This window comes from Ovis aries, chromosome 1, assembly GCF_016772045.2.
Source record: "Ovis aries strain OAR_USU_Benz2616 breed Rambouillet chromosome 1, ARS-UI_Ramb_v3.0, whole genome shotgun sequence".
Classification (NCBI taxonomy): Eukaryota; Metazoa; Chordata; class Mammalia; order Artiodactyla; family Bovidae; genus Ovis; species Ovis aries.
The window spans coordinates 101,541,177-101,553,434 of NC_056054.1; the positions used below are offsets into that span (position 1 = coordinate 101,541,177).

The 12,258-nt window shown below is 41.3% G+C and overlaps 1 protein-coding gene across 3 annotated transcripts in view; it reads left to right on the forward strand.

The window, feature by feature from the left end:
* Positions 1 to 20: 20 nt before the first annotated feature.
* SNX27 (sorting nexin 27) overlaps positions 21 to 12,258 on the forward strand; it is an 84,016-nt gene continuing 71,778 nt past the window's right edge. For all 3 annotated transcript variants that reach the window (XM_060414236.1, XM_015092244.3, XM_027974942.2), the window contains exon 1: positions 21 to 548. In XM_060414236.1, the coding sequence (XP_060270219.1) occupies positions 238 to 548 (311 nt within the window). In that variant the 5' untranslated portion in view covers positions 21 to 237. The remainder of the gene's footprint in view (positions 549 to 12,258) is intronic.

Sequence of the window (12,258 nt, forward strand, 5' to 3'; positions counted from 1 at the left end):
GCCCCCACCAACCAGAAACTACATCTCCCAGGAGGCTTCACGGCGTCTAACCGTCCTCTTTTTCCCCCGCCCCCTGTCTCCCCTTAACCCGCGCCGGTAGCTCCGTGGCCGACTAGGGTCCCGCGGTCGGCGGAGCGGGCGCGCGCGCCGGGGGTCGCGCGGCGGCTGAGAAGGGCGAGCACGCGCGGAGGGAGTGGAGGTGTAGGGCGGTGGGAGTACGGCTTTCTAGCTCGCAAGATGGCGGACGAGGACGGGGAAGGGATTCACCCCGCAGCCCCTCACAGGAACGGAGGTGGCGGCGGCGGTGGGGGTTCTGGGCTCCACTGCGCCGGGAACGGCGGCGGGGGAGGCGGCGGCCCGCGGGTCGTGCGCATCGTCAAGTCCGAGTCTGGCTACGGCTTCAACGTGCGGGGCCAAGTGAGCGAGGGCGGGCAACTGCGGAGCATCAACGGAGAGCTGTACGCGCCGCTGCAGCATGTGAGCGCCGTGCTGCCCGGGGGGGCAGCCGACCGGGCCGGGGTGCGCAAGGGGGACCGCATTCTGGAGGTGTGAGTATTGGGGCTGCCCGCTGTCTCACCCCGCCCCCTCCCCTCCGTCTGTCCCTGCATTTCTCCTCTAACCCTGTCACCCTCAGGCCGCACCTCCCTGCAACCCCCGAACCGGCCCTCCGGTCCCCCGCCCCTCCACGGAGGTTGACCCTTTTACCTCTCCACACCCTGGGTTTCTGGGACCCCCACCTCCCTCCCTGTGATCTCCCAGCGTCCCTCCTGCTGTTACCCCTGCCCCCATTGCTTTGGCTTCTTTTCTGCCCCGCTTGCCTTCCCCCTCGGCATGCTGCCGCCTTCTCCGCTTTCCTCTAGTTGAACCTCTTTCTGCTTCTGACTGACAGTATCTCTTTTTCTGACCCAGCCACTACTGTGTGCCCACCGCCGCGCCCCCGCCCAAGTTCTCATCTTGAACATCATAGTTTCTTGCTCTCTACCGCTCTTTTCAGCCCCCGTGGACCGTCCCTTCTGTCCTCTCGACCAAAGAGGCAGGACCTTTGGTCTGCTCCTACTTTTCTCCGAAAACATATCCCTCCACGCCTCACTCCCTTTTCTTCCCTTAGTTACCTTCTCCTTATGGTTAAGCACTCGCTGTATTTTTGTATCCTACCGTGTGTCCCCTCTTTTTTTTGTATTCATACTCCGAGAATACCTTTTCTCTGACCCTTGCGTTTTTTGTTGGTGGTGGCGGCGGCGGCGTCTTTGACACGATGGTTTGTCTTCACAGTAGTCCCTGCATCACATCAGGATTTTGAGTCTAGTGTTCCATCACACCTCTCTGAGAGCACCCCTGTTCTGGCCCTCGTCTTCACTCCTGCACGGTACTCATACTTCTTTTGAGTCAGAGCTTTATGGTAGAACTCTCCCTAGCTGGTACTTCCTCCAAACTACACCCTTTTTGGGTCTTTGACCTCCGCACTTTTACAGGGCATGCCGTTTTCATTCTCTGCTGTATTCCCTTGTTATCTCATGCTTTATTTTTTGTCTTAGTCTTTCTCTCCTCCGGGTTGCTTTCGCTTTCTTCTCTTTTTAGGTTCCTTCTGCTGTTGCAGCCCTTCCTCTTTCCCTGCTGCAACCCCTCTCCCTTCATATTCCTTCATCCTTACCTCCTCACTGCATCCCTTAAAACTGGCAGGATGCTGCCCTGTTTTGCAGTTTTTTTGCAGATCTCCTTCACTCCTTTAATCCAGCTGTTACGTTTGTGTTTTTATACTTTGTATTAAAATTTATATAGTGCTTGCTGATTGACTGGTAGATGGTGTATACGCTGTCTCCATTCTCCTCAGCAGTCTTCAATCTTGCTGACTCTTGTCTTGTATATTCCTTTTTTCCCACACTTCTGTTCTTCCTTTCAGAGTTCAGATTTGCCCTCATCAATCTTTCTCTTTTCTTATCTTTTTGACCTTGCTTTGCTCCTTGCAGGATCTCAGTCCTCTTACCGGGAATCTAACCCCCCGCCCACGGCAGAGAAAGCTCAGAGCCCTAACCACTGGACCGCGAGGGAATGCCATCTTTCTCATTTTTATAAATGTTATTTTAACTATAATTTCCCTGACCTTCAGCCTTTCCTCTAGTAGAACAGTAGGTTTGATCAAAGTTTCAAGGGAATAGTGTTTTGAAGGACCTGTAGAGGGTCTCCTTTCTTATTCAGCTCGTGCCTTTATCCTTGACATTCTTACTCTGTGGTATCCCTTCATTGTTTCCTCTTACCTTACACTTCGAGAAAGAGTAGCTCACCAAAGTAAGTGTTTGAAGCTATTATACCTTTCCTCTGTCCTTTTTGTAAATGAATGAGTTATTTTTCTGTTAATGTCCTACAGTTTTTCTGGTTCTCTCTGGCAGTATATTCTTAATCTTTTGAGGTTTTATTCTCAACCTTTTGTTTTATACCTGGGCACCTAATTCTTTTTTTTTTTCCTAGATAACTCAAAGTCTGTGACTGACATTTCCTTCTGGTAGAAGCTCTTGGAATTGTCATTTTCCTTTCCTTTTCAAAGTTAATTTTGGATCCACCTATTTATTTTTAAATTTAAAACTGAAGTGTATATTTAAAATTATAAATCTATCATAGAGTTCTAAATCATTTACTCTTTACTGGAGGTAAAACAACTAAACTGAAACAATTCTGTAGAAGACAACAGCTAACATGACCATTTTATATATACTAACTAGTGTAGTTGGTGGCTTCTTGCCTTTTCTGTGGTTTTTGCCGCAGAGTTCAGATATAAACTAGGTATTGTAAAGGAGACCTCAGGTGATTCCCCAGGGAAGGACTTGCCTCAGGCACAGGTTCCAGTCTAGGCCCATTTCTCCTAGAGAAAAGACATTACATTTTAGCACATCATTAGTGGTGAGTGGAGAACTTTATTTTCGTGGGCAGGGCAAAAAGAGCTCTCTTTGCTTAGAGAACCTTTCTTGGAAGGTTGTGATGATCAGATATCTTCCAGACATTGATTTCTCACCTTCCAACTGTATTTTGATTTCCAAATTCTTTGAGGCACCTCTGCTAATAGTGGAAACAGTGATAGTTGCACCACAGAGCCAAGGTAGTCGGTAAGTTGTTTGGGTCCTCAACTATACAGCTTCTTTCTCTTTCCTTCCTTCTAAAGTCTACATTTTCTCCTTAGTTTTTAAGTAAGAGGAGGAAATCAAAGACATGGTTCTTGAGGGATATCTGTATCTGGAACTTGTTTTGATCTTGGTTAGGTTGATGCTGATTTTCCTAAAGCATTCTTTAGGCAATACTTCTCTCTGTTCTCTCACCCAGGTGCGTTAATTAAGCTCTCTATTGTCCCAGGAAAGTTTTGGATGTTGATGAAATGCCAGGTAGGGTCAGGGTAGGTCTAGGTAGGTTATTATTGTGTAGATGTAGTTTGTATTGAGTCAAAGGTGGATGTTTGGACCTTGAAAATTGCCCTTTCAGACTTTTCTGCTTTTTTTCAATACATAAATTATTACAATTTCCATATGTTGCAGTAATTTTGACAACTGACAGAGGTTTGAAATAATAGAATAACTTTGAGATTTAAGAGAATACAGGCTTGGACAAAAAAGAACATTATTTCTGTGCATTTCTTACTATGGCTCCTTACCATGGCCTTGTCCTCATTGAATCCTGGAAAAGTCTTTAAACTGAATTCAGTATGGTTTGGTTTGTCGTCTTCACTTCAAAACTGATGAGATTCTTAACTGTTTTGGGTAAGAGTCATGTTGCAAGGCTAGATACTAGAGCATGAACAAGCCTCTGTGACTTTTACTGCAGATGGAAAGTTTTCTCAAATGACACTGTTAGTCTCCACTTTGTAATTTTTCACACTGTAATATATATTGAATGTCTTCCCTGTGATGTGTATATACCTGGAGGCTAGTGAGAAAGGATGCTTTCAGCAAGTAGAACCAAAATAAATATGTCTTTGCACTAATTATATAGCGTATGAAATATTTGACTTCAGGTTGATTTTTCTTAAGGTAGTTTCATGGGCTCTTGATTGATTTCTTAAGAGATGCCTTCAGGAGGGTCTAAGTGTGCACTGGATATGGATATAGTCCTGTCTGTTTTTGAGAGATTAGGTCTGTCTGTTGGCTAGTTTGTTTTGTCCGTTTGGTGTTTGTGTAATATGGTCTTTAATAAGCATGAACCCTAAGGCTGGCTTGTAAGCATTCAGTATCATGATATGTTTATGCTAGGCAGAGGGTGTATGCCTTACTTCTTGATAGCTGCAAGGTAATGTAACTTTCCTGTGTTAAACCATAAGAAAAATTGAAGATGTTTGTGTGTATATATTTGTAATTTATTTTTAAAACTTATAAATATGTCATAGGCATTCTCTCTCTCTCTCTCTCTTTTTGCTTCATTTTATTTGAAAATTGACTAAAAAGAGGTTAGGGCCACAAGTATTTTTATGAGTTAAAAAGTACCTTCTTAAGATCTGCTTTCTCAGTTGTAGCTGAATTCTATTTAGCTTAGATTTTCAAGGTAGATTTTGAAAATGGTGTTTGAAATCATGGTTATTGATCAAAGGACGTTTTTATGGCAGTGATTCTCAAGCTTTAGTGAGTATAAGAATCACTGGGTGTGCTTGTCAAAAGTATGGATTCTCAGGCTCACCCTTTAAAGATTATGAGTCAGTAGGTTTTGGATGGTGGCCTGAAGTCTTTATTTTTCACTCCCTTGCTGGGTGTGGTTAATACAGTCTATATACCGAACCTATACCTGGAGTGAATCTACAGGCCTTGAATTCTCAGTTCGTTTTATTGTCATGGTTATGTAGAGAGTCATTAGTCAAGAAACAAACAAAGTGAAATCCCAGCCCTTAGGACAATCAGTTCAGTAGATAATGGACTAACTATTATATCTAGTCATCTGTACTTTATTTATTGAATCTTGCTTGTAGTTCAGTTGCTTAGCCATGTCCAGCTCTTCGTGACCCTATGAACTGCAGCACGCCAGGCTTCCCTGTCCTTCACTATCTCTGGGAGTTTGCTTGAACTCAAGTCCATTCAGTTGATGATGCCATTGAATCCTGCTGAGCTGTTGTAATAAAGAAGAGGATTAAGAGGTAGAACAAGTCAACAGTAATAATAATCATGTCACTTTGCAGTTTGTATAGTGGCTTTTCTGGTGGCTCAGATGGTGAAGAATCCACCTGCAGTGCGAGAGACCTGGGTGGGGAAGATCCCCTGGAGGAGGGCGTGGCAGCCCACTCCAGTATTCTTGCCTGGAGAATCCTGTGGACAGAGGAGCCTGGACGGCTATGGTCCATAGGGTGGCAAAGAGTCAGACACAGCTGCGCAACTAAGCACACAGCACAGTTTGCACAGTGTTTTTATGTTTGATTTGATCTTCATAATAGCATTGTGAGACAGGGAGGTCAACTATTCTTGACTGAAGTCACTGAAAATTCTTAAAATTCAGTCACATTCCTGTGCAGCTGGGTAGCAATTGAACATTAGTTCTGTAGTTTTGAAGCGGAACTATTTTATAACTTTATTTACCCTGAATCTCTTACTGTTGAATTGGGTGGAAGACAGGGACAAAATAGTCATTCTTTGCTGTTATTTTTTGCTATCTTTATCAGTGAAGAGAACATGATGATTGTAACTGTAACCCCGAGAAATACTTTTAATTCCATAGGTGGTAGAGCAGCAAAATGATACAACTAAATTTAAAAATAGCATTGTCTTCCCCTCAGAAATGACTTCCGCACCATTGCTGTTACCAGGAAAAAGATCTTTTGTTGGTAACATGAAGATTTTTGTCTGGGTCATGTAAGTTGCTGTGGAGGACAGTCCTCTTTGCAGCCACTACTTTACAGTTTGTTGCAGGAGAGAGTTTGTTGCCATGTTCTCAAGGATAATTGTGTTTTTAGATAAGTCCCATTGGGAATAATTCTTATGATCCGTAGATAAGCAAAGAGGCTCAGTTGACAAGCAAACATTTATGATTTATGATCACAGCAGGGCGCTTAGGGAGCATGATCTGTGGTGAGTTCATCTGTTAGATGATGGCACAAAGGATATTGTAGTGGTTTAGGTTAGAGCCAGTTAGGGTCATTCTGTTCTTCGACTGTCAGCTGTATAGATAGTTTCTGTGCTTCCCTTGGGTGGTCTAGGAAGAGCCTATGTTTGGGTCCACATTTGGGGAAAAAACTATTCCAGGCCTACATTTGGAAAAAACAGTATCTAGGCAGTTTAAAAATATTAATTGGAACTCATAGTAAGAGATAACATTTTGTATTTCAATCCAATTAAAAACGACAACAACAACCCAACAACCCACCTGAAACAAGTTTCCTAAAACTGTATTTACTAGTATCTTGCACTCTGGTATTTTTTAGTCTGTTCAGTGTTTTATTTTTTTGTTTGAATGCTGATGGTGACCCACTGCATTAATGTCGTGACTCATTAGGTTGTAATCCACTGTTTGAAAACAATGACTTAGAGTGTCACTTTTCTGATATTGGCCCACTAACATCACCTCATATTCAGCCTGATACCACAGTTAGGCACAAGCTATGTGTAAAATACTGTTAGCCTCATATGAGTCCCAGAGTCCCAGCATCCCTGCCCTTGAGAAGTCTACACTGCAGGTGGGTTAGATCTAACTGCTTGAAGTTAGATCAAACAGGGTTTTGATGCAGTGCTAAAAAGTTTGGATTTTATACTGTTTTTGAGGTCAGAATATGGTTGTATGTGCATTAATATCCAGGATTCCCTGTGCATTTAGTTTTTATTTAATTATTGATCTGAAAAGGTTGAATAACATTTACAAGACCAGAGAGGAGAATCACTGTGAGGAGAATTTCAGAGCATCTGCTCTCTCGGGCTGTCTTGTACTACTGTATAAAGAAGGGAACGAAAGACAACTGAGTTCCTATTCCCAGAGGTGAGCGTGGCGGATGAGGCGCTCGGTGGCTTTCGTTGGTATGTGTAGTTACCTCACAGCCCAGTTCAGCTTCTCAAGTGTCCGTTCCTCTTTCTCTTATGCTTTTCGTGACTGTACTTGCTGTTGTGCTTACAGGTGATGCTGTGTACTGTAGGCCCCCTTGTGCTCTGACACACAGATGTTCTCTTTTAGCTGCACTCCTCTGATTTGAAGATGCCTCCTTTAAATCTTTTATTTTGGCATATACAGCATGTTTGGGAGTTGAGGGGGACTGAAGGAACTTCATACATACAGTACTAAGACTTATACCTGCAGTCTACCTTTAGAATGAAAAAATTCTTACGATTCTTCAAATAAGTTTTAAGAATTGATGGAGACTGTACAGTGAATTTCTGCTGTCAGTAATGTGAGGGGTACTTAAGAATTAAATTATGTGATATAACGTTAGTAAATGCTAAGTAGTATGTGTGTAGCTTCTTTTGTTTATTACTCATTTTTCCTGCTAACTAATAAAGCTGTCATATAGTTGAGGAAATACACCTGTTTGCAGGGTAAGGTACTGTATTTGAGTACCCTTATGTGTACTTCCTTCAGTGAACTTCCATTATTATGAAAACATCTTTTAAAAATGATTTGTTCTTGCTTAAGCTCTCTGAAACTGCAGATTCTTGTCTCAGGCCTTAGAGCAAGACTAGAATGGCAGGTTTATGTATTCTGTGGACTTCAGGCACAAGGAACTAGTTTACTTCTGTTTGGAAAAGTGCAGAGCAGTCTGCAGAGAGTCAGCTGCTTGCCTGGATTTTCTCTGCGCTCAAGAGCTTGATTACTCTTAGGGAGAGCTACTCAGTGAATTAACCAGGAAGTTTTCTCTCTACTGCTCCACCTCCCCCACAGCACTTTTATATCTGTGTGTCTGTCTAGTTCTGGTTATATTTATTTAGTATGTTCTGAAAATTGGGAGGTTGATTAGTTAATGGTTGGAGCTCTTGGAAAATTGTGATGACCTCTGTGAAAGTTCTGAAAACTTCTTTGACTTCTTTTGCTGATCAGTTTAATCATGATAAAATTTGTAATTTATAAAGTATGTAGTTTTTCTATTGAATGTACCATGAAGGTTACTTAATTCTTTTTACCCGTTATGATTATTTTGATTCTGGGAGGGTTAAAAACTTTTTTGGATCTGTTTTTTCAAGGTATGTAGCTTACATCTCTTTTCTTAGAAATGACAATGAATTTTGTTCTGTTTGGTGTTTTGAATCTAAAGAAATGTGACACTGAAGTTTCCCTTTATGAATTGTGTGCTGATAGATTATTTTAGATTTCCCTGGCCTAAAAAATTATCTTTTATGTTAACTAATTTGGAAAAGTCTTACTATAACTTTTTTCTCACTCAATATGTTGAAATAGATTATAGCTTACAAAAACTATACTGTAGTCTGTGTTCCTCAGCTTTCAAAAGAAATGGCACAAATTTAATTTGGATTAAAGGATGCATTTAATTGCTAGTGGGTCATATCACTTAAAAAGTATCTCTCTTTTTATTAATTTCTAAGGGCTTCTTTCAAAGATGAAGGTATTTTGAGCTGCTTTTTCACTGGTAGTGATAGATTTACACTTCTACTCACACTCAAACACAGTACCTCTGAATACTAGTTGAATATTTAGGAAATGGGTGTTGGGATTCAGGGTGCCATCTGTCACCCCAGAATGGACTTATCTGATCACGTGAGAAATCATGCTTTTAATTGCTTTATGTGGTAATTCAGAAATAGTAATGGAACAGAACTTTAGAATATTAAGATGCCTTCTTTGGTAATTTACCCGAGTTGCAAACTCAAAGGTTGTTGGTAAAGCAAGTATATCTTATTCTTTAGCTTTCACCGTATACCAAACTAAAAACATTTGGGAGTTGCATTTAAATTGGCTGTAAAGGCTATGGTTCAAATTATAGCAGATCTCAAGAGCCTGAGTTGGTGTTGAGAAATGATTTAGGGCTGATTATGTTTGTTTTGCTGGTGAATAACTGAGTGAGGTGTTCTCAGAAATAGGGTACATGGGAAGAGAATGAGTTAAGTTAAGGAAACTATTATGGCTATTAGCAACTTTCTTCCCTGTAGCATTCATTATCCCACACTGCGAAGAGGTAACCCATTTTCACATCCAGCTGGTGTCTTAGACGGTAAAGAATCTGCCTTCTATGTGGGGGATCTGGGTTCCATCCCTGGGTTGGAAAGATCCCCTAAAGAAGGGAATGGCTGTCCACGCCAGTATTCTTGCCTGGAGAACCCCGTGGACAGAGGACCCTCTGAGAGCAGTAGTCCATGGGGTTGCACAGAGTTGGATATGAGAGAGCAACTGCCAGTTTCACTTTCATAGAGCTGTGTATGCTGATCAAGTTTTTAAAGATAAAAATTGAAAAGTAAGTAAGCAAAATAATCTTACCCAGACAAAATAAATGTCTGTCTTTACAGCTTTAGCATCAGAAAATTTTTTAAGACTTTACTGGTAATATTTAGCCTTTATTATTTGAGGAAACCCACTGTGTTTAATTTTTTCTTACTAAGTGTGGTGCATTTGTTTTTTATGAGATGAAACAGTATAATTATAATAGATTTTATTCCCAGAATTAACATAAAATAAAGGCTACTTTTTAAATGTCAGCATGTTTGTTTCTTATTCCTTCTTCTTACCTCATTTTGCTATCCTTGGAATTAAGGTTTATTTTTTAAAATTAATAAAAACTTTTATTTTCAGTGTATTTCAATAAAGGAAAACATAGCCTCACTTTGAAATTGCTTACATAATTGAATGTCATATTTTATTCTTAAGCATTATTTTTATTGCTTCCCATAATAGGAAACAAAACTGTCACTAATACTAAAACTTGAAAAATGTAGAGCTTGCATATTTTTAGTACTTCCCTCTAAATAGTGAACAGGATCTTCTGGTGGCTCAGTCGGTAAAGAATCTCCTGCAATGCAGGAGACTCAAGTTAGGTCCCTGGGTTGGGAAGATCTCCCGGAGAAGGGAATGGCAACGCACTCCAGTTTTCTTGCCTGGAGAATTCGATGGACAGAGAAGCCTGGTAGGCAACAGTCCACGGGGGGTCACAAAGAGTCAGATACAAGTGAGTGACTAACACTTTCACACTTTCACTAAACAGTGAAACCAGTATAAAAATTAAAAATAAGGAATGAAATTATGAAAGTGCATGAAGGAAAACTAGTATGCGTTTATATGCTAGCCTTAATAATCACCTTTCATTCATTCAGGGACATTTTTAAAAAAATTTTGTTTGCTTATTTACTTTTGGCTGTGCTGAGTCTTGTTGCGGTGCACAGCCTCCTCATTGAGGTAGCTTCTCTGTTGCGGAGCTGGGCTCTAGAGTGTGTGGGCTCCAGTAGCTGCAGTGCGTGCTCTCAGTAGCTGTGGTTCCCTGACTCTGGAGCACAGAGGGTCAGTAGTTGTGGCACTTGTGCTTAGTTGCTCTGCGACATGTGGGATCCTCCTGGACTAGGGATCGTATCTGTGTCACCTACATTGGCAGGCACATTCTTTGCCACTGAGCCAGCAGGGAAGACCCCCAGGGAAAATTTTTAATGAGTACTTACTACATGACATATACAATATTGGACACTGGGGATAGGAAGCTGAATGACAAGTAGTCTTTTGCCCTAAGGAATTTTAGGTTTGATGGGGAATCTGGCAGCCTCAGGTCATTCCTTAAGCCCAGTTGACCTGAGGTCTCATTCCTCCTTGCTAACCTTTCCCGTCCTGCCTCCCCACAATGGAATGAACAAGTTTAGAGCAATTCCTCCAAGTCCCGGTAAGTACTTTTCTACCCTTAGTATCTAAACTAGTAATGTAGGTGTCCAGAGACCATGTGCCTATTCACAGGAGCCTTCCAGGCACAAAATGTACTAAAACTGGGAAGACTCTGTAGTGTATGGTACAAACCAAGACACTTGAGGATGAAAGGGACCCACTGGTTAAGCTAGGAAGGAACATGTAAACTAGTTGTGTCCTGGCCGCCTGGAACACAAATCTATAGCCTTGGTAATTTTAAATATAGGAGGCTGTTTTAAAATTCTAAGACTAGAGTTTTGTATTCTGTTCGGAGGGAAATGAACCAGTTCATTTTTATTCTTGGTGTCAAGTTGTTCCATTGGCCTTGTAGGTAATTATCAGATAACAAATGAACTTTTCTTCTGAATAGCTTGATTATAATTTTATATTGATTTTAAAAATGTCTGAAAACCTTAATCCCTATTATACTTTTTTTTAATTGAATGACAAATAAGATTTATTTATTTAGAAATAAGTCTGTCTGTGCCGATTATGTTTGTATCCTGATTACCTTGGAACTAGAAGGTTTGAGGGATCTATTATTCCTTCCCAAGTAATCAACCCTTGTTAACTGTGGCTGGAGGTATTATGGTTGAAAGTCAGATGAGGTTTATTTGTGCTTTTACTGCCTCAGACCGCATTCTTTGTGAACAGAACACCCAGCCAAGGTTAAAAAGTCCCAGTGATGATGAGCAGCTTATTTGACAAGTTATTTATTCTTTTTTCCCTCTTTAGGAAGACCAGATGCACATTGACTTACCTCTCAATTTCTCAGTCCCGACAGGGCATACTCTATTGTTAAAATACAGTACTCTCTTTAGCCCAGCATTAAAGTTTTGGATGCGCTTTAAAATATTGGTGTAAATATTGCATTTTGCTTTTGATACTTAAAAAAGGCACCAGGGTTTGTGATTTAGGGGTCTCCATAGAATGCATAACCTCCACCATTGTAATTGATGAGCCTACATTGATACATCATTGTCACTCAGAGTCCATGACTTATTTTAGGGTTCACTCTTGGTGTTGCGTATTCTATGGGTTTGGACAAATTTGTAATGATGTGTCTGCCATTATTGCATACAGAGTACTTTTACTGCCTTAAAAATCCCCTGTGCTCTGCTTATTCATTCCTTTCTCCCCCTAGGCACTGGCAACTAATCTTTTTACTGTCTTTTTTAGTTTTGCCTTTCCCAGGTTATCATATAGTTGGAATCATATACTGTGCACCCTTTTCAGACTGTTGTCTTTTACTCAGTAATATACATTTAAGTGTCCTTCATGTCTTTTCCGGAGAAGGCAGTGGCACCCCACTCCAGTACTCTTGCCTGGAAAATCCCATGGACGGAGGAGCCTGGTGGGTTGCAGTCCATGGAGTTGCTAAGAGTCGGACACGACTGAGTGACTTCACTTTCACTTTCACACATTGGAGAAGGAAGTGGCAACCCACTCCAGTGTTCTTGCCTGGAGAATCCCAGGGACGGG